A 25,839-nucleotide genomic window follows, 5' to 3' on the forward strand; every position below is an offset into this window, starting at 1 on the left:
TCAATTATTTTCTAATTATTAAGGTATTAAGCTGAATTTTATGTTTTAAACAACACTCACATTGGATTCAGTGACCTGAAATAGGGACACTCTCTGCATCTACTGTTGGTGGTGGACCTACACCTTTCTCACAGTAAGGTGATGTGACACACTGTCTCAAATGTGCTCCAAGTCAAATACACTGCAAACACTTCACCTTTATCAGGTCTGTGCTTGTGAAGCAATGTGAAAGTCTGGATTTTATATGATGGACATTTTTATAGTGTTCATATATTGTTATGTTTGTGTAAATGTGCCATTAATTCCTTTCAAGACGAAGGTAGCAAGTATCGGCATTTGATGAAATTCTATAAGATCAAACTACTATAGGCGTTATAAAAAACATTTGTGTGTAATTCCATCACCCTTCTGTTGCTTCTCTTGAATAAACAGACCCAAATAATGCTACAAAACATTTACTTTAGCCTGACCTGTATCAGAAATGTGCTCATCTGGAGCTTTGTCAGGTGACATCCTACTCCCTGCTGTGTCAGTGTACACACACACATAAATTTTGCCAAGTCACAGTACAAACATCGACCTATCGACAGGCCCTGTAACTTGATGCACAAACATGCAGAGATGATGATGATGTAGTCAAAGACTCATCAGAGGTGGACCGACATGAAAAAAGGGGCAAGAGCTTAGGAACAAACAAAATGAAAGGCAGGAAATATAAAAAAATAAATAAAATTATTACAGAAGAGAGGAAATAAATAGAGGGAAAGGGTATAAGTTATAAAGGCAGAAATAAGTGAGAGAGGGAAGGAAGCACAGAAACAGCGGTGACTGACATGATGTAATGGAAATGTTTGATCCCACAGGTGGACTGCAGCTGCATATCAAACAGTTTTATCTCCCTATTAAAAGCACACGCACACACTCTTCCTTGTCACCCCTGGCCATGCAGACCATCACAAAGAAGCACGCCCTAAAGCTGCGATGCCATTGGCCAGCAATGATGTCATCTCTTCCTGGAGGTTGAGCAGTGAGCTGTGCAATTGGCTGGCTGAGGGAGACAGTAGGGGAGCGCTGCTGAGGTATCAGTTCCATTCATACAGAGGCAGCAATGAAGTGTGTATGCGGGTGTGTGTTTTTGTGTGTGTGTGAGTGTGACCACTCCCCACTGAGGCATACAGGCAGAGCTATTAGGGCTATGTCCATCATTCTGAGACACAGACATTACCTGCTGGGGTGCTCCCTAATGGACACTCTCTCTGACACACACACACACACACACGGGAATTTCAAAACAGTGTACACCATCAAATATGCATGTAATGAAGCGTGCACACACACATGGCCGATGGGGGCTGGGAGGGCTGAGATGGGTGTTGTCTCCCTGTTGTTACCGGGCTGTTGTCATGGTGATGCAGATGGAGCTTTTACTGCTATAGCTGGGACTCTCACTTCGCTACACACTCCCACACCACTTTTCATTGATCCCTGCACGTGCGTACCTTTTGAGTGCAGTCTTGCCTTTGCAACAGCTTTCCAGAAACAGAAAATAACAGGATTCACTTTCAATGTGTGTGAAGGTGTGAGCATAAACACTCCCACGAGAGACACTAGACACATCCTCTAAGAGATGCTTGTGAGAAATTAGCCTGTTACAACACGCTGCAGATTCATTCTCCGGTCTCTTTCTCTCTTTACTCTGTACCCTCCGACTTTCACCACCCACACCTTCCACTGCTTACCCTAATACTCCTTTTTAGAGTATGATGTCACTCACAGACTAGCCAAGAACTCACAAAAATGCAATCCAATCCTGAATTTTAAATGCAGTCAATGTGAGCTGATCCAACAGGCACGCAAGAAATAAGTCAACAGTAAAAGCCACTTAACCAAGTGTGACAACACAGGTCTAGATGTTCTGATACAGAAAATAATTGCCTCACTGGAGGATGTTCCATACCCTTCCCATCACCCTCTTATATCTAGACTCCTGCTCAAGTATTGAATATAGGAAATATACCAGCTCTATCAACACCATCTTCATCTGTGTCTACTACGGGTAATCACTTTAACTACAAACCAGTTACTAGCTGCATGCATGCGTTTTATGTGTTCCAGCACATGATCTCTGTGTGCAGGGTGCCTGAATTCTCTTTTATTGGCAAGAATGTTATCTGATCTAATCTAATTACAATTAATTATGTTCAACAAAGCTTTCAAATATCTGTCAATTAAAATCAGTTTAAGCTATAATCAGTATCTGTATCTTCTTCACATTAACACCCGCAATGTGTCATTAATAACTAAAATGTTATCAGTACCATGAGCAGTAGATCTGCGGGAGCTTCTCCATCTCTGTCTTTCACTTCTGCGGTAATGCTGCTGAATGTTTTTATTGAATTAATCTGATTGAAAACGACAAATTCAAATATGAGATTAAAATGATTTCAGCAAAACTATCCAAAAAACAAGATTTCTGCTTCTAATCTATACATCCATGCATCTATGTTTAGGCATGTACACAAGTGTGTGTGTGTGTGTGTGTGTGTGTGTGTGTGTGTGTGTGTGTGTGTGTGTGTGTGTGTGTGTGTGTGTGTGTGTGTGTGTGTGTGTGTGTGTGTGTGTGTGTGTGTGTGTGTGTGTGTGTGTGTGTGCAGAGGAAAGCGAGACAAACAGAGAGTTTGTTCATTGCCATTCTCAGCTGCTCTCTGCAAATCACCCAGAGAGGCTTTAACAGCCCCGGGTCTTTTCATAAAGAAAAACGATGCATTAAAAACCCCACAGAGGTCCATGGCCTTCCGTAAATCAAACACTCTTTCCCCAGTGGGACTGATTAGAAATTAGAGTAAAAGGCAACACTGACATGAAGAGAGAAAAAAAGTGTCCCTGAGAGGACGCACTTCAGCCTGAATAAATAGTTTTCAATATAAAACTTTAGACGGGAAGAATGTTTTAGAAACATTTCCAACAATATAATCATGGTCTGTAAAAGTTGTGATCTCTTAAATTATTCATTTAAAATGCAGAAATAAGACCACACCATCATATAAATGAACACTGCTGTGGTTATTAGTTCCCTACCTCTGTGTCTGAGGAGGTGCTATCTTCCAGATTGCACTCTTTATCTATCATTTCAAACCAGAGGCCCTGACTTTTTGTATCAAACAATAGGCATTAAAAGCATGAGAGCACAACGGCTATTTGTTTCATTTGGGAGAGCTGAGCCTTTAAAGCCCCAGCCGCCTGCGATCCATAGCCTCTGCGTTCGCCGAGGTCAGTAGAGGTCAAAGATGAAGACAGCAAACAATCGCCATCCTCCTGCACCAAATCCCTTCACTATGCCACACTCCCTCTCAGCTGTGTCTTTCCCAGCATATGTGAGCATCGTGTGTGTGTGTGTGTGTTTACAGGCATGTGTGATTTCTTCAGCGACAGAGTGGTGGAGAGACTTCAGAGGATTGATTCACACTCACAAAACGTTCAGCACTCTGTGTCAGTTCTGAAAGTTTTCACGATTCATTTTAATATAAGAGTTGTGAATGAATGTAGTGGAGAATAAGGAGAGAACAGGGTAATCTTTACTCTTGGTCAACACAGAACAAAGTGGCAATGCAAAACAAAGTAATACTTAAACCGAGCTAATGGGAAAAAACACATTCCTCCATTCAGCCTTTAACGTTAGCAGTTAGTTTGCAACGTTTGCTGTTACTTGAATCATAGCTCTTATATTTAACAAATTCAAAGCAAGGTAAGGTACTTAATGCTCAATGTAAATGTTAACCAGAGTTATTATCTTACATCCTAAATCATACTGTATAGAAAATCATTATAATACTGAGTAGAAGGCCATTTTAATCTAACCTGCAGGCAGGTATTTTTTTATAATAATCTCTCCTCCACCAGCCTCTGTTTAAAGAGGCGAGACTGCAATTAAATTCACAGGAGCATTTGCAGTACTCTTTATGTTACTCCATTTTAAAGCTTTTCTCTATCATGTCAGCGGAGAGCAGACGATTACACGAGACACTGAACTGGAAAGCTCAGTGATCCTGGCCTGCAGCTAAACGTCATGATATGAAGAGACCATTTCGTGTGTTTTTTTTGCCATTTTCACTTGTTTGAACAGTGAACATATTATGCGTTTCGGTTTGCTGAACCACGGAGTGCCTGAAGACAGACTCTGCTATCCTTACACATACTGCCAGTTAGACTTATTTATATTGCAGTATTTATTAAACTAAATGCCTTTGAGCTTTTAATGTGAACAATTAACCTTGAGGACAAATGAACATAATTTGATAAGACACACAAAGAAGCACATGTCAACGGATCTGTTAATCCACAGTTTATCCCTTTAGAAATGAAAACTCCTGTCTCTAAATTTTACAGACCTGCTGCAGAAGAACCACTTAACTGCAGTTCTCTGACCTCCTAAGCCAAAATGAAGCTTTGAAAAGAGCCAGAGCACAGTGTATCAGAGGAATGAAGCGCTGAAGAAGAATGAAATACCACCAGACTCTCCAGCATGCCGTCAAAAGAGAACTCAATACTTGCAGCTGTTTCACAGTAAGGAAGGACATGTTAAGTTGGGCTTTTATAGTGAGTACAAAGATTTGAGTCACAGCATAATCGTTATAGGTGTTCTTTACAAGTTAATTCTTTTCAGTAATTTTTTCTTTATTGTACAGATGTGGTAGCGTGATCGAAAAGAAATGCTAAAACAGCCACTGTATCATTTAAGCTTCACAAATAATAACTGGTTCATTCACAGCAAATTAAGCCCAACCATCCTCACTAATTGCTTCCGATTCACTGACAGCCACCACCCCAGTCTCCTCCGTAAGTACTAGTGATGCATCTTAAACTCAATGTTCACGTACATGTGGATTAGTTGTTAGTGTAAATTCCCTGCTGTCTGGATTCTTTCTACAGTGCAAACACTTTCCATAAGGAGGCAATATGTCTTTGAATCAAAGTTGACAGTAAAGTGTGCATTGATGTCACAGGCTATGTATCTCAATCTGCCTGACACCACCAGTGTGTTTTCTAAAACTATACCTACATATTTCTCCCTTCCTTGCCAGAGATGGCAGCTGTTTAAATGCTCACGCTTTTGTGTGGGTAATCTGGAACAATTCTGGAAGGCATAAATAATCATGTGTTACCAACGGAGTGACAGCAAACTGAGGGAATGCTTTAAGACAACATCTTAACACAAAACAATCTCTCTACAGACAAGTAGGACTGATCACTGAACACAGTGATTATTGCAAATTAATAACTAAACTCATGTATAAATGCATCATATACTGGTAACTTCACTTGACAAATCAGAGAGGGCCAAAGATCGACTGATGAAGTCCATCTGTGTGTCTGAATCAGTGGTTGCAGATGACATTTCTGCCTGTCGAGACTATAGTGCATCACCAGAGGTTTCAAACATACAACAGAAAGCAGTGATTCAAAGGGCTCCATTTCAGCTGCCCTAATTGTAGAAAAAGCTGTGTGTTTCAAAATAAATATATTAGTGTGTATATGACCTGCTGTTTGCTACTTCAAGCTCACACTAAAGAACTTTCTTTAACTAAAACAAAGACAACAAGCATTAAACCAACTTCAAAAACAGCCAATATAAAGGATTCTTGATAAATTATACTGGCTTAATATAAGCCTCTTCATCCACTCACACTGTAATGGTTTAAGATGTCCAATATACACAACTAACCAAATAGACTAGAGAATCACATACACAGTCATACACACATGAAACATACAGCTGACAGATACAAGCACACATGCACGGGCAGTCTTGCTCCTCATTAGTGCCAAAAAAACATCACAGTGCTCTAATGAGGATATGGACTCTAGAACAAGGCAATTTAAGCACGCACACATACACACACACATGCAGCCACAGCTGCCCTTCACACTATGAGCCTGCAGGGTGTGACAGGCAGGCATGCCAAAAGAGGATTTGTGGTGAAAAGCTTTAGGGAGGAGGGCAAGAGGGAGAGAGAGATAGGAGGAGTGGAGAAGAGGGGATTACATGGTGAATATTTCAATACTAAAAACATACCAATTGGTTTGGGCTCCATTCCTGGCGTGGACCAACAAACACACACACACGCACACACAAACATAAAGGCATTAGCAGGACCATATCTTCTACAGCTAGCTTAGCGCTGACAAGACAGACAGTGGGGTGATGGCTAAAGCTAATACAAAACCGTGAGGACTCCCAGGGGATCTGACTGACGAACTGATCGCTGGTTAACCTGCTCCGATGGATTGAGTGGACCAAAACCAACCAAAGACTATGTGATCTGCTATCTTACACACAAGAGGAGAGTACACGCTTTGCTGTGCTTTAAAACTAATAACAGACTGAAGAGATATGAGAGATCATATAGTGGGACATATTGTTATAGGCTGAATCTTGGTTATTAAACTATGACCTTCTCCTGAGACTCGAGATAGGAATAATACAGACACAAGATACACAGAAGGAGCATCAATGCAATAAAATCGGACACTTTAATATGTATGATATAGCTGTAGATAGATTTCTTCAAATCTTCACTTGTGTTTGTCTCCAATACTTAAACCACAAATTGTACCAATCAACTGGTTTACCTTAATATTTTGGTCTAAAAAGGGTTAACAACTCAATTGTATTTACTCTAATTTTTCATGTTCAAAGTCCACAAGTTTGTCTGAGTGTTGCTCAGCACGAGATAAGGTAATTTAAGGTAATTATAGCCTTCCTGACACAGGAAACAATTTAAGCACACAGTAATCAGTTGTACTGCCTCATCTTATTCTACACAGTAATAACTAAAGGCTACTGGACAACAGAAACCAGGTCTACAGTGCAGGGGGACTGGATGGCAGAGAGGTGGCATGTTGCAAGGGTTGAAGGTTGACAGCAACGTTCCAGATACAGCCGTGCTGCAGGAATGCCAAAGGACAGAGAAGGACTGGCTGCTGGCTGGCATGACGGCTGCCACATGCTGGTCAGGTCAGCAGGGAATGAGGCTACGGAATTGAGTCAGAGAGCGAGAGAGAGAAAAGGAGAGGAGGGGGAGGAGAGGGAAAGTGGCTGGCACAAAAATGGGATTAACTTCAAAAACAATCAAAGTAAAAGAGGGGATGCGTCTGTGTATTTTATGCCCGTGCATCTGTTTACGTATTTGTGTATTTTCTGGTGAATGACATAGAGTTTTACTGCTGCAGGAGTCCAGCAGGCAGTTACATTGTCCCAGTTACACAGACGCGCTGGAAGCACTGGGTATAATGCAGACACAATAGTTAAGCTGCATGCCTGAATGCGTGTGTGTGATGGTGTGTGTGTGTTCATAGTTAGCTGTCTAGACCAGAGGATCAAGCGTAATCTCTCTCTTCTGATACAGTTGATGAGCTGAGGTCACAGACCATTGTCACTGTGTCAGTATCATTGCTACACATCAACAGTATAACAATGATGTCTTATTAAGTCATTACTATAACTTTACTGAGAATCATAACTGACCATAAAGACCTAGTCTTAACACCTGGTTAGAGGCGACCGACTGTTCACCTAAACAATCTCAGTCCTTAACATACACTGTGGTGTTACCTGAGCTGTGTGTGGTCAAAACTTTCTGGCTCATTGATGTATGACTGTGTTTAGTTTGGGATAAACAGCAGCAAATATTTCTGTAGCATAAGCAGTATTGGTGTGCTTACTGACCACTAATGAACACCTATGAAGCAAAAGGGGAAGAAAACAGCCTGCCATTGATGACACTGTTATTAATTACTCACACAAGATCAAAAAATCTAAAATCTAAAATAAAAATATTCACCCAGCCGGAGCAAAGAAAAGATTCAATCTGCATTGAATGTCAGAACAAGTAATGACTAAATCTTGCTTCCCTGGGTAGCAGACGGTGTTCAGGTTACATGACAGACAGTGTTGTGCTTGGCAGGCTGTGTTTAATTAGAATGGATCATGGAATCAATATTGGTCTATAGACAGAAATCACACTGTTTGTAAACAAAATCAAGTTGCTGAGAATGAAGTAATTATTTTATTTTTACTCCCACTTATCTCCCACCATTCTACAAGCGCTAATTAACTTACCCCCCACCCCTTGCACACACAAACATATACCCTAACCACAGCTACCACTACACAGGATCCCCATGACAGATTTAATTAAAATAACTTCATTACTCTGAGCTTTGAAACACTTCACTCTGAACCAAAGAAGACGCCTCCAAAAAGAGCCGAGAAGACATCTCTATGCGTGTTCTTTCCCTTAAGAGTAACAAAACTGTCCAAACTGTCTCAGATGTATTTGTGACACTGCCGAAAGGTCCCACTGCCGGAGACGACAAGGTGGGACATGTCAACACCAAAGATCGGGATTACTTCCCTAAACACAACTGGTCTTTCCTTTACATACCAAAGCAGTACTTATAACAACAAAGAAGAGAAGCAAAGAGAAGTGAAGCACATCAGTCCAGCATGGTATCATAACCCTGGGCGATATCATTCTTTGCTTCCCTACATTCTACTATTTCCCATTATCTCATCTATGTATTATCACCATTCTCTTCATGTTGTGAAGTCATCACTGCTCCCACTCTGAAGAATGTTAAGTTTGATTCTTCTCAAACTAAGCAGATACAACCCATATATGCATAGCTGTCACAGCATAACAAGCTCAAAATTACTGTTTACAAGCTTTTTACCCAATAGCATCAAATATCACATGGTAACAGTCAGAGAAACACACTGTACACACACACACACACAGTATTCTGTAGGTGTCATTATGTCCCAGGAATAAGGCCACATATTGGGTTTCATGCCAGAATTAGTCCTAAAGTCAAACTGATACTCTATACACACCACACTCTACTGTACCCTTCGCACACTTTCTCGCTCCCTCTCTCATACACAACCTCACCAGTTACAAACACATATCCCTGTGCTCTACAAACCTCCTTTCCTCCCGCACTCTAACTCTCTCTGCACAGTGTTTTCACACAGTCCATCTGACACCCAAGAAACTATACAGAGTCTATGATATCATCGGTCTGCCAACTAGGGGGCAACCTGACATTACCGGCTGCCAGGACAGAAGAGGAGCCAGCAGTGAGCACACCTCCCACGAATACACACAAGCACAGCACTGCAAACACACACATAGACGTGCATCCACAAATGCATCTGATAAAAGGAAACTTGGGATAAAATCAGACCACACATATGCCTGCTTATGACATATCATGCACCCAAAGCACAGCACATAGACACACACACACAGACAGATATCCACTGACCTGCACCTGCATGAAGGATCCCCGGTAGAAGCAGCATGCTGCAGCCGAGAGTGCACTCCACAGACTACACCTTTCCGTCATGGTGGGCACGCACCTTCCCTTAGTACCTTTTCTCAAATGCTCCTTTCCCTTTTTCTTCTACTTCACCTCTGCCTCTTCTTCTTGCAAGTCTTCTGTCCTCTTTCTCTCGCTCTTTCTCTACCCCACCCAGGGTGTCCGATCTGAACACCAGCCCCTGGGCTAAGCCTGTCCCACCCCTGCCTGCCTGTCTACCTCTTGCCTCTCTGCCTGGCTAACAGCCCCAAAACATAGTGCCACCACTACAAAATAACCAGGCTACAAGCTAAAGAGCTAACACCACAGCTACAGCTTGAAAGCAGATGCTGGTAACTACATCAGCTATTACCTACAAGCAAGCCGCTAACAGCTGGTACTGATAACAGCAAGAGATATTACTGCTCCTGACATCTTGGCTGCTTCTGCCCTGCACCGGCTTCTGTCGCTTCTGCTCTCGCTCTTCTCTGCCTCTCACTGCACTTGCTGCACTTCACGCGGCTGCTAGGGATTACCTCATTGCTTGCTGATGAAAGGAGTGTGGGTGGGGGGAGGGTGGACCAGTGGGAGAGAGGGTGGGAGGGATGGATAGATGGAGGGAGGGGAAAGAAGGGGGGTTGCATGCTACCAGGCACAAGCAGAGAGGAGTGCTGTCGAATTGCAGGCAGAAACCCCACCCACCCACCCAATGACCCCCGCTTCAGCGCTGAGACAATGCTGACATGGAGTGAGAGGGGTAAAGGGGGGGACGACAAAGGGGGGAGAAAGCGGGGAGAAAGTGAGGAGGAGAGAAAGAGAAGATAATTAAAAGATGAGTAGATGAAGGAAGAAGATGAGGGTAGAAGGAGAGAAAGCGGCAAATGCCCCCCAAAGGAATTTAACCTTTCTTTTGCCATGAAAGGAACCCAACAGGGGTACTCCCCCACCACACACACATTTAAATGCATATTCACACCTTTTATTCCACCTACATTTTAAGACTATATGAGGCTCTGCAGAGCACTTGGTTTCTGGTAAAATCATGTTGACAGATATCTTTTTCTGTGTGAGAAAGAGAGAGAGAGAGAGAGAAAGAGAGAGAGAACTACAGTATGTGTGCACGTGTGTATGTGTGTATATAATGATGTGTTTCTAAAAAGCCATGCAGACTGCAGCTAGACAGCTCATTATAAGCTGAAACACAGGCAGGTGTTTCAAGGATAATACGGTGTGATTTTCACCGGCCCATTTCACATAGAGACACCCACATACACAAACACACGCACACATACTGGCAGGGAGCTGTCAGGAGGGGTGGGGTTCTGTCTCCAGAGGCCTAAGTGAGTGACATCACTGAGGACGCTTCACCATGGCAACACTGCGAAAGCCTTGACAGCATCCAAAATTCTGACACTGCATTTAGTTGGGTCCTGCACCACTGCAGGGAGGCATACCAGGAAAGAGAGAGAGAGAAAGATAGACCAAGCCAGATTGGAGAGAAATATGCAATGCACCAGGTCACAAAAAAACAAAACACACTCTTTCTTTCTTCCTTTGTCATCAGAGGTCATCTTCACACTCCCACAAACACACAGCATCCGCTGCTGCAAGTTAATCACTTTTCTAATCTGCCTCTTGAATGCATGCTTGTGGGTCACAGGCAGAGAGAGAAAAAGGCAGACAGATACAGAGCTACAGGACACAGGATAGACTCATTAACCGCAGCATCTCCTCTAAATGTAATCTCAAGCTATCCAATGCTGGATTAGACAGATTACACACTAGGGAAGCAAATAATCTCATAAGAGGGGTCCGGTGCTTTCTTTCCTTCAATCCTCTGTAATACCACAGCAAAACAATCATAACATACAGTGTGATACATCTGGCTGCTGTGCCAAACAAAATCCCAGCACACTGTCACACAATACCGAAACAAGAGATTGATCACCATTGCTTCTTTCAATTCACAAGAGAAAGGAACAGGAGAATAAAGAAAATAAAGATGGTGGTATTGACTTTAGTTGAGATTTTCACTCAAGAGGATGCAAGAGGATTACAGTGTAGTTGATGCTTACATGTGGACATTTGTGGCAAAATTGAAGATTATTTAAGGTATACCTAGTATATTAACAATGTTTACGAGAACGGGACAGACATAAAGGCCCCGTTCACACTGGAGAAAGTCATTCCAGCTAGAGTAGGATTGAGCCCAGACAGCCTTTAAGCTGGATGCGTTCAGATCTATTTTCAAATCTGGCTAGCACACAGTTGTGTCCACACTCAGATCTGGATTGATCTGGATGCGACCGAATCCCGCTTAAGCCACATTTTTTCCCCCAGTGTGAACGGGGTAAAAGTCACAGTGTTTGTTTTTTGGCCAATTTAACATTTAGGCCAAATGAACAAGACAAGTAGATAGACGCACAACCCAAAGACATGATGCCTCTGCAACATGTGACAGTATGATGGATGGAGAGTTTTAAAATAAGATGCTTCACAACAACTCTGAGTTTATTATTAAAGCGGCAACATCAGGGCATACTGGTCTTTAAGGTCCATTAGCTAATAGCCACTCAACAAACTGCTTCTCAAATATATTCTGCCTACGGCAGTATTTGTGCTGTAGCCATTTTGGCTCCTTTTCTGATTTTGATTTGCACTAGAGAAAAAAATCCTGCTAAGACAAGCATGTCCTGTCACTGTTCTGAAGCAAACACATTCTGAAAGCTCAAGCTTAAATTTGAAATGTTGCTTTGCCTCTACAAATGGATTAAACATAGTCAAACACATCAAATGGTTGCACTGAGAAGCTGTGCCATCAAAATATTGAAGCAACAATTTCACCAGAAAAATGCAGGTATTCTGCTGCATCAGGATGTACCCGTCTTGAACTTTAAATATGTTGGAATCCCATGTAATTTAACTGAAAATAGCTACCAAAGGGTTCTATATGGTCATATTTTATCTAGGATTAGTAAACACAAAACATTTAAGATCAATTCAAACAACTACTGTAACATGTTAGGAGACAAATGTGACAATTTATCATCATTCAGTCACACAGTTCCACATCATTTAGTAGGAGGTTAGGTTAAAAAAAGTGGAAGAAAATGGCTTCAACTTGTTTTGTTATTTGTGCCTACTAAAGAGTTTCCCTTCTACTTTAGTGTCTTGTACACTCCATTACCCCGACTCATCCCAGTCTTTTTCCTGCCTGCATTTATGGTATATGTGTCTGTCAGAGAAATATAGATTATGCTCTTGAATTCTTTTCCCTGTCAGTGCCTCCTCTGTCATCCAATCAGTGAACCTGTCCTTTAGCTTTCCAGAATTGTTCCAACTGTTCTTATCAGTGCACTCCTCCCTTCATCTCTTTCTCCCTCCTATCCTTCTGATCAATAGCCTAACCTCCTCTCTTCTCTGATCCTCCTCTCTACTCTCTCCTCTGCCCTTCCCTTCTCCTCCATGGCCATCCCTTTGCTTTCCCCTCCTTCCAGTCCTCTATCTCCACATCTCCTCCCCTGCTTGGAGGCAGTCTTCAGTTAAATATTAATTAGTGAGCCTCATCCCGCAGGCTGATAGGGAGCACAATGGAGAATCCCTGCATGTGCCTGCAAGCATCCCACTAATGAAAATGTGTGTGTGTGCGAGCGTGTGTGTGTGAGGGGGGCTTACAGAGACAGAGAGAGTGCGAGAGAAAAAAATGTGTGTCTGCCTGTGTGTAAAAGATGAAAAGAAATACACTGAGGGTAGATCAAGATTATATGTGCAAACACATCTGTGTGAGGACATGTGCGAGGACATGTGCATGTGTAAAACAAAGACCAGGCTCCGCTGGGGGTACAGAGGGTACAGCTAATGACCTGTGTGTGTGTATGTGTGTGTCTGATTGTCATCAGTGTGTTTTCACAGGGTGGACCCTTTTCACCAACTAGTTAATCCGTATCGAACCAGAGATATCCTTTTCAAAGCCGGTTTGAAACATCGGAACGCAATAATGAAACAGAAAGGGAAAGAGGTCTGCTGGGAACACTGTGACATTGTCCTCACAAATGTGTTAAAAAGTCTTCATTTAGGTGAGGAAAAAGTGCAATTAAATATCAGCTGTCTTGCTTTAATCGTATTTAAAAATGTTGATGCCTCACACAAATGTGTTGCTGTAGCAACTAGACACATCTTTAGCATGAATAAATACTTTTTAATCCCATCTAAGAGCGATCAATGTTCCATTATTCACTGCTTCCTCAGAGGTATGAGGATGCTGACCTTGAAGATGGTGGACAAAATAATAGATACACCTGAGAACACAGTCAACCAGCAGTAAATATCACAGAATTTTTCGGCATTCAATTCATGCATACATCTGAATTTTCACTTGAATCATGCATACACATGCTAGCATTGCTGTGAATACTCCTTAGTTGTCAACTTAAGAAGATAAAAACCTAATTTAATAAGATAAACGCTGTGAATTGGGTATATTTAGTGGAGACACTTTTTCAACAACAGAAAACGAACATTTAGTATACACTGTGGGAAAAAGAAGAAATAAATTAAGCACAAACTGTTTGCAGACAAGTGTCTTTGTTAGTCTGTCTCTGCTTTGAGACAGAATAGTAACTGTACACTTTTCAGGGGTGTGTTTTCATCCCTGAGAGTCTACACCCCCATCTCATTTACTGAGGCGCCACATTAATTCAATCTACTGTAGTAGTCTCTCACACACACACAGACACAAGTATATGCCCCCATAGGGCACTGCCTTAATTTAACCAGGCAGCACACAGACACACACGTTTTGGAAATTTAAACCACTTTCATAATCAAACACACAGTAACACACAGCTGAGCACCTTTGCACAACCTATTTTTTTCCACAGCACTGTTTTGAGTCCTGTGCCAGACATATGTTAATAAACCTCCTATGAACCATCCTGTCCCGCCTCCTCCTCCTCCTGCCCCTCCCGTCAAAGCAAAACCAAACCACTAAACAGGACAGAGACAAAGCAGGGCAGGGCTGCAGGCAAAAATAAACGCACACAATCATAAAGCAAGTAACCACACACATACAAAAACAAGCTGCTTAGACTGAACAGTTTTCATTAGTTACCTAAAACAACATGCACTATAGTGTGTTTTTATTTTTAAGATGCGGTTTTCTTTTCACAATCAAAGTCACAAAAACAAAAATGTATGTGCTTGACCCGCCCTGTATCCCCATGAAAAATAAATGCTGATGGATTTTTTATGATAAAACTGAAAAGCAGGTTTTGAATGCTTTAAGGCTTTTCTTACTAACTGTATTGAATTGGATTTTTTGGTACACTGTCATTTGCTTTTTTTAAATTTTACTTCTGTTCTTTTATTTTATAAATATAAGTGCACATGTGAAAAACTGAAGTCATTGGCCAAGTGTGTCGCTCTGTATCAGGGGAAGAGTGAGGCCAACTCCTGATTTAAACATCAGCTGTCATAAATGTTTCAGAGAAATAGATGGAGATGGAGGGATTGCCGGCAGCTTTCAGGGAATGGGTGGGGTGGTGGGCGGCGTTGGGAGGGGCTGTAGTAGTGTGTGCAAGGATAAGAAAACCAGAGGAGCAAACTCAAAAGTTTGTACATTTGAGTTTGAAGCTAGGAATAGTACTTTGTGAAAATATATGCAGGAGTCCTCTCAGTCAACCATAAACCTCACTGATCACAAGTGATGAGTATTTAAGGTGAGTGTGGAATTTGTTTTATCAGTGTTAAGTTAAAAGATAAGGTCGAGCTTAAAGCAATAATTATCAGAAATACCTTTTTTTACATGATCACCTAAAACATTTTAGAAACACTAGCTGCACATTAAATATATATACGCACAACTGTAAATAACTACTGACTATGAGACTTAACGCAGAAGTTAAAGGGCCTTTAACTACGGTACATTTGACATCAGCAGAGCATATATTAAAGAGGTGCTTTCTATGCTATATTGTATTGTATTTATTGTATATATTATTGGCAATAACCAGGGAGGCATGTGTGGTGGGATTTAGTCAATTTGTTGTGGCCGAGGGAAGTTGGGATGTATTTGTTTTACAAAAGGAGTACAGGTCAGGGTCATAAGAGAAGGCTTTTACCACCTCTCCTCTGAAGTATAATCAATAGAAAAGCAGATCCCAAGAGCTCAACAGTTCACTGTAGTCTTTCATTACCACTCTTTCTTCTTCCTTCCTTCACTTTTAAGCTTCACTTTATGTCTCTAGCACACCACGTTTGATCTCAGCTGAAATGTTTCTTTGCATGTGTACTACACATGAATCCTTACTACCCATCTCCAAGGTCACAAAACAGCTTCACATGCTCTCTGATCTCTGAGCAGCCCACAACTTGAGTGTATGGCTCCACCTATTGGTGGCAGTGCATGCTGCCTGTCAGGTGTACAGTGCTGACATTTGCACTGCCTCGCTCCAAATTCAATTAGTTTAAATGGCAGTCTGAATTAGGGTAAATGCAGAGTGAGCCTGCTGGAATGAGCATAGCTGCTGAAGACTGAGGGCTAATAATCAGCCACAATTACATCTGAGTGCTCACATTAAAAAATCTAATTCAATAATATTAGAGAGGAGGAAATTCTAACTCACCTGTGCATTCAGGCTGAAAACTACAACTAATATCTACCGACATCTCGGGTATTAAAGGTGTGTAGAAAGATTAGTGTTGAAATGAGAAGGTTGAAATGTGACTTACTGTTTTTATGCATAGAAAAACAGGTGAAAAGGTGTTTTTTTTGTCTATTTTTGAAATGTAGACAGACGGTAATCATACATTACTGTGGGAAAATACAGTAAGACAGAGCAGACTTACCTGAACATATTCTGCCTGGCTCTCTGCTGGCTTCATGTTGCTGCAAAAGATAAAAAAAGGATAAGTGCAAAACAGAACAGATAAGAGAAGATGTAATAACAAGAAAAAAGCCTGTGAACCTGTGTTCAAATTGTGTGTACACATGCTTTGATGCATGCACTTGTGCTTTTGCATTTGATCTGCTCTTTTAACAGGTGCAGCACAAAAAAAAAATCTTTGTATTCCCCTGACTGTAAAGGCTCTCCAGTGAGTTAAAACGCTGCTTCAGTGGAGCTTCATGGAAAATAGATAAATAACAAACCCCACTGAGCATCTTAGGTTGCTGAATATGAAGCCGGCCTCTAAAATCTCCCGGGCACCATAACTCACACTTTAGCACTCATGATGGAGCCCGATCATGTGTCAAAACCCTGCTGTGCTGCAGTCATACTGCGGGTACTGCTGTGCAGCTTTGTGATACGGAGTAAAAGAGGCAATTACACCCCCAGACAAGTTTTAACATCAATCAGCACAGCTCCCAATTGCATGATGGGTCTCACAGGGCCCAGAGCAAAGCTGTGTTACACATGACTACAGAGAGGTCAGATCAAAGGGTCCCATCATGGCAGCGGGCTTGGGAATGTTAATAGGTCCCACAGTAGAGGAGCTTTACATTCCCGTCCCAAGCTGCTCCTATGGTGCTTTTAACTCTGCTTCAAAAAACATGACAAAAAGAATGTCCCTGTAATTTGTACTGATAGCAACATCACTTATGGAGGGAGAAAAACATTATTTTACATGTGATGCAAAACAAATAACATTACAACTAAAAGATTGATCCAAACTTTTGAGAGTACGGATGCTGTGTTTCTGTGCTAAAAGAGGAGAGGGACCATCTGGTTTATTATCCATACAGTTAAAAAGCCATGCAGCATCTGTGATGGTATGAGGGAACAAACAAAATCCAATCCCAACCTGCCAGCAACTGAAAATGTTTGGTGCAATGAGACGCATATCAAAGAAGGGCCAGCGATGATTAAATAACTTACGAAGCAATTTGTCCCTTCAGTTCCCAAACAGTTATATAAATTGTTACTACACTAAAGCCCTATTAAAAAATAAAATACAATTACAAATGTTATTATATTGCTGCTGCTTTTGTGGATGCTGTATTTATAGAAAATAAGCTTATCACATGTAGCTACAAACTGCACTGTAAAGGAATTTAAGACAAACACCATGTCATTTTTCTTAACCACAGTAAGCGCAGTGAGCACTCCACTCATGTGGTCTTGAGATACCCTGTTTAAATTGTACAACAATTCAGATATAAACAGATTTGTGTACCAGAACTTTTCTTTTTCTCTTTTACTTCTAGTCTCTTGTTAAAATATACCATTACTGTACATCTTACATAGAAATAAGTGACAACAATCACACAAACAGGTGTTTTGTCCTGAAGCTAAAGCTGAGGACATAACAACATTTACTACAACGCTACACTACATTTTAAATCACAAACCTTACCAGCCACCTAAAGCATCACCAATACTGAGTCTGTCAAGTTGTCCAGAAAAGCAGGGAAACTCAGTAGAAGAAGAAGTGAAGATCTGTGGACAGAGTATGACAGGCTGAGATGGACAGATGTATGATTTACTGCTGGACTGACAGAAAGCTCTTTGATGCGCCCATACTCAACTTGGAGTACACTATAGAGCCGTATTTCCCACGGCCCCCTGAGCTGAACTAATGGACTGATGCCGCACGCTCACACATGCCAGCACAACTACAGACTGCAACCAGGCACGCACATACACATGCAGCGTAGATCCCACGGTAACACGATACACGCACTTCTCTGTGAGGCATGGGATATTGGAGGGGCGAGGAGCCCTTGGCATGTCATGGGAAAACAGTGAGAAACAGCACGGCTGAGAGGAGGAGGAGGAGGAGGAGGAGGACAGGTGGAGCGTTAGTTCACTCTCTCTCAAACTTTAATCAAGTACGCACACAATGAGCTCACATATTTCGGCTGGTCTCTCGTGTGTAAGAACAAATCAATGCAAAATGAGAAATCATCAAACCAGCATAAGACGAAGCTTTCCAGCAGAATGTGATCAATAAAAGGAATCAATATTACCTGCTGCCTTAAAAACACTGAATCTTTTTATGTTCTCACCATCGCCTAAAAGACAAGTCCTGTCCACAGCAAAGTCAGCACTAAATGAATTGTCAAACTTCTTTGTGCACTTTAACCTTCAGAGCGCCCCCTGGCGTCTGCTCGGAGTCTAGCCGCAAACAAAGTTACTTCAGTATCTGAATATTAGGGATGTTTGATTTTCCCTTTTAATTATTGTGCAAACGGTATAAAATGCAATCCAATTAAATAACATTTTAGAAAGAAAAAACAAATCACCCATCAATGCTGTCGTTTAGGTTTCCTGGCTTCTCCTTTGCTTCAGAACCAGGCCCAGACCCATCACCTTCATGAGTACCTTCACATGTCTTGTTGAGAGGAGGAGCCTCTTTGGTGGACTCATTCTTCAAGTCTGCATCGACCTTAATGTTGCACATCTCTGACTGGAGTTCCGCGCTAGAGTCACCAGATGGCGACACATCTTCAGTGCGAGATATGGGTGTGGAGGTGATGTTTTGGGTGTTTATGGCATCACTCTCTACTGTAGGTTTAGGATGTGTCTTGGGGTAAGCTGGAGAGCTTTGGTTGAGTTTGACATCAGCTTTAACAGCAGAGTCATCTACAGACACAGAAGAGACAACTGAGAGTTTCACAGACCCTTGGCCTTCATCAGCAGCGGGTTGCAGGCTCTGACTTTTGTTAATGCCTTTTTTGTCTTTATTCCTCTTATCACTGCCTCCTGGGAAAGAAGAAGAAAAAATGACCATAATTAGCAAAAAAAATGAGCAGACAGTAGGAGGTATATTCATCAACTATATCACAAAATTCTGTTGCTTTACCTTTACTACTTTTGTCCTTCATCAATAGCCGTGGCAGCGTGCCAACATGTGTGTAGCTCTCACTGGAGCGGACATAGCTGGCAGTGCGAGGACGCATGGCCCCCATGTCGTCCAGTGTTTCCTCGGCTACTGGATTTACACAGGTGTTTTTGGACTTGGAGTCTGATATTTGGCTGTGCTCAGACACTGACTTGGGATGAGCTTGTTTTGCAAATACTTTAAATGAGAAGCCTGTGAAATTTGAAGACCCTTGGCTGTAATCACCTGTAGGTCTCTGGCTCTGACTTCTCATGATGCCTCTCTTGTCTTTACTCTTCTTATCGCTGCCTGAGCCTCCTGAGGAAGAAAGCAGTAATCAGCTGAAGAGCATATCTAAAAAAGAGCATATTTCAACTAGTAACTAATTTCTGCTGCTTTACTTTTGTTACCCTTGTCCTTTTTCCTTCCCAGCAGACGTGGCAGTGTGCCCACATGGGTGTAGCTCTCACTGGAGCGGACATAGCTGGCAGTGCGAGGACGCATGGCACCCATGTCGTCAAGGGTTTCTTCAGCTGGAGTTAGGTCACTGCAGTGTTCCCGGTCATCTTCAGGTCCTACTCCAGCACCAGACTTTAACTTAGAGGACTTGGAGTCTGATTTCTCAGTGGAGCGGCGAAAAGAGAGGTTGGATAGGCTGTCAAACCATTTGAAACCTTGAGAGGGGAGCAGATAGAAGGGAAAGAATGCAAAAGTCAGTATCCAAATGATTTTGGCCATTTGTTATCATCCATGTCATCTATCATAGAGCTGCAGTACTTCGATTTTCTACTAATGTAGGATTGAGAAACAACTCTTGCAGCATATCACTTTTCACAAAGTTAATCCTTTGTTGATATAAAGAAGCAGTCAACCAGTGAATCTTCATCTGTGTCACTGAGCTTGTGTTGCCACTTGGGTGTCAAAGAAACATACAAATAACCTGCTTTTAAAAACATATTATATATAAAATATACCACACTAAAATAAAATCTGTGTAATTTAAGTGAGTGAGTAAAACAGATCAAAAAGGGTCTATGTATGAATATTAGTGGTTTAAGCTGTTTTTTGCATCACTTAAACTTTGCAGAACTCAAATGGGAGTTTCTGATATTCAGCTCTGGTTAACCCAACTTCTCACACCCAAGCCTACCATAAACAACACAAACAGCTGCACCTGCTACACACAGAAACACATAGTACTCACTTAGCTTCCGTAAACTCATGTTGTGGTTCCACTGCAGGTGGGTGCAGTCAAACTGATCATCTGAAAAAGAGCTGCAGTTAAAGAGAAGCAAAGTGCCAACAGATTGTCAAAAGATTGTCTCGCTAAGGAGGAGAAGCCTTGGTATGAACCACAGTTCCTCTCCCTGGGTGTAATTCTGTACACACTTTGCTTAAAAACTAAGACTACAGAGATGAGCAGCAGGGGAAGGGCTGACCTGACACTTCCTGTGTAAAGCTGAAAGCACTGATGGTTAGAGGAAATGAAAACCAAGATGAGATGAAAAGGATTGACAGGGTAGGTTAAAAAAAAGACTGTGAAACATGTGAGGGTGCCTTACAGCTGTAATTAAAATGCACCGATAGATCAGAAAGCGTGCCAGTGGAAATTATGAGGTGTGTACACATAAGTGCTGACTGGTGGCATTCTGCCTTGTTTAAAAAATTGTTATGAACTCATACAGAGGCTATAATCACTAATTATTACTTGTGATATCACCAATTATCTACTAGAAACTCCTTTAATCTCCCCATTGCAGATAGTTAATATTTAATTACTTTTATGATGCCACTATGCACTTCAGCGTAAGCAAGATCAATCTAATCAATCTTTTACAACATTTTAAAGAAGGAAGAAATCAATAAGAGCTGTGTGACTCAAAAGTACATGGCATGTGGACAAGACTGAGGTAGATACAGTACTATTTGATCTACCTTTATTAATGCTGAGATTTACCCACAACCAAAAACTGCTACATAGATTTTACTATTTTACATCTATTCATTTGTCAGTTAAGGTGCTGCTGTTGCCTATGTTACAACAAAGTAATGATAGTGTTTTGCATGCTATACTATTTAGACATACAGCAATATCATCTTGTGTCCTTTTTACTTCCTGTTGACTCTTTGGTGTGCGGCTTCTGCAAAAAAACGCCACTCAACTTCCTGTCAGCACTCAACCACACTGGTAAGCAACCGTGAAAATGAATAAACAGTGTGATGTACATTAGACAGAAAAATAAACTGCAGTGCAAAAACCATAGAGGTTAATACTTTTTTAAAAATCCAAAAGGTTTTTATCCATGTAATCTCACTACACATTTAAATGCAATCTCATTATCCCAGCAGTTCATGTTAAACATAAATTTATTTTTAAATGAGTACACCTACCGCGGCACTTAGACTAAACAAAGTGAGCACAACTGCTGATCACCGCTCTGCAGGCCTCTTCTGTGAAGGTGGATGAAGCAGAGTGAGAAATGTGATGTAGTGTAGTAAACACAAGCACACACATACCCTGAAGTAATAGAGTGTTTCATTTTGGACTTTGTGTCCCAACCAGGTTTTCCATCAAAGTAATTTACTAGACTGAATGGCTGTGTGTAAGAGCGCTTGCGCATTGTAACAGTGTGTGTGCTGCTTTAATTTCGCCTTGATGAAAAACAAGCCTGCAATAATTCAGCTCTCTGCCTTCTCATGCGATGACAAATATCAGTCACTTTGACGGGAGGCCGCTCTGATACACACTGCACTGCAGAAACACAGAGAAACACATACATAACTGAAACCCTGTTTAGACCAAAAGTAGCTGTCTACATAAGGTAAGTCCCCCTCCCACTGGTTGTTAAGTCTTCCACAGTTCCACATGTGGTGTGTACAGTAACGTCTATATACTACATATATGATCCTTTCTTTAGTTTCTTTCATAACACAATACTATTATGTAATTGTTTGACAAAGAAAAGCAATAGATGTCTATTTGATTACAGCACTGTCAGTATTTTTATGATGACAATAAAATTATATACGGTACTTTTTTTCTTCTTTTTTTTAAATAAAGAAAGGTACTAAAAGCTCTCCAACGTGACTTTGGCTTTTAACATAAACATCAACAACACATATGGTTTTATGATTACTCTTCTTGCCTCCCTAATACTCTGACAAACATACTAATGTTGTTTTTCAGTGTGTTAATTCAGTTTATAGTGCAAACTAGTTATTTACATTTTGCAAAACACTGCTCTTGTGTAGCAGCTAAACATCAAAATGAGTAAATTATAAACATATTTCTACTTCTGCTGAAAAATGCAGTGTCATGAATATAGATAGAATAGAAAAGAATTTATCTTTCATGATATTACTGTGAAGATGACTGCACTGTGTGTATTAAAAGAAGAATATTTGTCAGTCAGATCCTGCTGTCTGCTTTGGTTTAATAAGCTGCCGTGGATGAAAATGTATACATGCAGCAAGCAATGCAAAATACACATTATAACAGATATTATTAGCAAAATGAACCTGAAGCATAAAGAATGATTGTTTCCTGGGTTGCATTAAAAGCAGAACAAACAGAAGTCTCAGCTGCTATGGACTTAAAAATAAAAATGCTATAAATTTTGAGTCCTTGTGTTGTCCCCAGAGAGCAAATAGTAATTTCCTCTGTTCAGGTCAAATCTCTACAGAACTGTAACTTTCTTTATGTTTACACCTGCTTGTCTCTATGTCTCTCTCCTCTTTTGTGTCACAGAAACCATTTTCCTTGTCAAGCATCCATCATGGCACTTATTACTGTGTTCTATCTGAGAGAGTATGACTGCTGCAAAATACAACGATGGTAAAATGAGGTGAAAGCGGTGGAGGGAAAGGTCAGTGCGGTAGTGTTTCAGAGTGTGTTGTCATCAGGTTTTGTCACTTATGTATTGATGTGGCCTCTGTTTGTCACAACATGAGGGAGGCAGAGAGCTGAATTATTGAAGGCTTATTTGTCATCAAGGTGAAATTAAAGCAGCACACTGATGCCAGCTTTAGACATCCATTCTGCTATACATGGACCCGACCTTTTGTTTTTCTTTCTGAGGACCCTTATTTTGCTGTTTAAGAAACGCTCTAAAATTAACAACAAACAATAACAATAATAATAAAAATGCTTGAAGAGGATTTAGGCACTGAAAGTAATAAATGTGTATACTTCAATTTAAATAAATAAATACTAACAGCAGGGCACAAAGAACAGAATATAATTAAAATAATTTTTAAAGGTGTCATTGTGTATTTTACCCAGTAGAGGGCACCAAAGATGAACATTTCGCATTAAAGAAAACCACCTGGCTCTATTAGTGCGACTCAGACCTGAATAAAAGATCTGAATAAAAACTGTGCATGTGGTAACTATTTTTTCTACTTTCTAAAAGAATGACTATTTCTTCCCAGAAATAAAAATCTTAGCAATACTGCTGAGCAAATTTAAAATAGCATCATGAATCTTCTGGTTCATTAAAAGGTCATGTGAAAAGCGTATCGCTAGGTAGCCCTGACTCTGAACCTAAAGTCCACTTTTTATTGCAACATTTTAAACTGTCTTGCTTTATCAGGGCAGTAGGGAGACAATAAATAACCAGGAAGTCACTTTCTGTTTTACCTGTCTGGGTCAAGTAGAAAGGGACAAATTTATATTTGGATATAGGTGAAAGGACTATTCTGAAAGCATTTCCAGGTTATAATGCTCAAGAGTCTACTTACTAGGAAGGAAGGGGTATACAGATCAAATTAACAGCAAGCAATATTAAAAGTGGGGTACAGCAACCCGCATTGGGAGCATAACAACACACACATGCACATATGCTTAATTACCCCACAATGTTGATATCAGTTTCTGTGCCCTTCCCTGTGAGGCCTGTGAGTCTGCGAGTGTGTGTAACTCTTTAATGAGGCTAGCAGTCCAGCCAGCTGAAGGTGGCTCATCTGCACCAGGTGCAGCTCTTAGAGTAGCACTAAGGTGTGGTGTTGAGTCACAAAACGTAGAATGTGAACTCTCTTTTCAGAGAATACTGTTATTTATTTGAACATACTATATTCCTTTGATTGGTGCATTGATGGGGAATTTATTTGGATTATATTAATTCAAAAAATCACTCATACTTGTATTTATCAACATGTTTAAGCACCTACCTCTATACAGGTGTCCTATATTTCTGGCCTCTAAGCATAAACAGTGAACAAATCATGGATTAAAACCACTTATAGGCACATCCGTGGGATGGATGGTTTCCCATTCCTGGTGCTGTTGACAATCTAGTCTGCTCAAATTCAAAAAGTGCTATACTATGCTATACTGGCACTGGAAAAACAAGTTGGTACATTCCACAGAAAATTGCAACCATGTACCCATGTAATGCCTATTTGGAGCCACTAGAGGCCTGCAAATCACTGAATTTCCAATATAACACACATTTGTGTTTGATTTAAATGTTTGCAACTTGAATCACACTGACTACAACTGAAGAAATACATATGTACTGAAATGCTGTATACTTTTCATTATACAGTGAAATGCAGCATCTAACTTAAAGGATTTGGTTCCCTAAGCATTGGTGATATAATTAGGCTAACATCATAAAACCATGACATATGCATAACGGGGTACCTTAGGTTGTCCTCATTTGACAATCTACACATGATGGTAACACACAACAGCAATAGCAGTGAATAGCTAAGCTGCAGAGATTGATTTTTGGTAGGGAGTAAATCTGAGAATGGCTGGTTGAGTGAAATGATAATGTGATTTATACTGAGGTTCAAAGGGATCTGGGTGATTGCTGAGATTCAGTTTGAGATTAGTGTCCCAGAGGAGAGGTGTTAAAACAGATGGTTCCCTCACTGAGTGGAGCCAGAGGCAGGTCTTGTTCTTTGCTGCTATTATATTAAGTGAGGAAAGATTATTAAATCAGTCAAACTATTCAAGGTAAAATAGAAATCATCTGAGACATATTCTGGGCATCAAGTCACACAGACCTGCTGTATGCTACAGTAAGTAGCTTAAATCTAAGAAAGCATCAAATGAAGCAAGGATGGGTTTTGTGCTATATAACCTAAACACAGACAGGTGAATGCATCAAGAACTTGCTCCATTAGGCAAACACTGAATCCTCCCTCAAAATGGACATTGAGGACAGGTGGGGGGGGGGGGGTCAGTGCCATGGACAGCAGCCAGGTGGACAAAAAGGACAATTAAGAGGACTCAAGATGAAGGGCTTATCAGAGAAAATGTTATGATGTTTTTTTGGAGTTATGTTAAGAGAGGATGTTATACTATACCATTGTTTCTATCACTGTGTACTTATTACAACACTCAGGATGCAAAGGATTCCCATTTTCCCCAGGTGTAATTATTCAAGCCTGACTACAGAAGCATGATACTTTAACACCAGCAGTATCCACACCACAATTTACAGGTATGAATGGGAGAACTAAAAATATCCCACAGACTTGTAGATACAATGAAAAAAGTCTAGATATGAAATATTAAATATTTGAAGGAAAATTGCAACTTTTAGCTAAATAGCTCAATCATAATGGTCTCCTTTTACCTGGTAAATGTTGAGCTACAGCTGTCTGTCCTTAAAATCCATTTTTTATTATCTTGACCTGGGCCCCGTCTGG

At 40.8% G+C, this 25,839-nt stretch overlaps 1 protein-coding gene across 3 annotated transcripts in view; it reads right to left on the reverse strand.

Annotated features, from left to right (window-relative positions):
- The window catches only part of sh2d3ca (SH2 domain containing 3Ca), a 42,089-nt gene extending 20,451 nt beyond the window's left edge, over positions 1 to 21,638 (reverse strand). Inside the window, exons 1-6 of one of the 3 annotated variants that reach the window (XM_028417199.1) lie at positions 21,571 to 21,638; positions 20,384 to 20,443; positions 19,581 to 19,853; positions 19,162 to 19,497; positions 18,602 to 19,061; positions 16,207 to 16,246 (exon numbers count right to left, since the gene is read on the reverse strand). In XM_028417199.1, coding sequence (XP_028273000.1) covers positions 16,207 to 16,246; positions 18,602 to 19,061; positions 19,162 to 19,497; positions 19,581 to 19,853; positions 20,384 to 20,402 — 1,128 coding nt within the window. In that variant the 5' untranslated portion in view covers positions 20,403 to 20,443; positions 21,571 to 21,638. Of the gene's footprint in view, positions 1 to 16,206; positions 16,247 to 18,601; positions 19,062 to 19,161; positions 19,498 to 19,580; positions 19,854 to 20,383; positions 20,634 to 21,570 lie in introns of those variants that run through there. The other 2 variants (XM_028417200.1, XM_028417198.1) reach the window with 2 other exon arrangements.
- Positions 21,639 to 25,839: the final 4,201 nt, after the last annotated feature.

The sequence above is a fragment of the Parambassis ranga genome, chromosome 12 (genome assembly GCF_900634625.1).
Source record: "Parambassis ranga chromosome 12, fParRan2.1, whole genome shotgun sequence".
NCBI lineage: Eukaryota > Metazoa > Chordata > Actinopteri > Ambassidae > Parambassis > Parambassis ranga.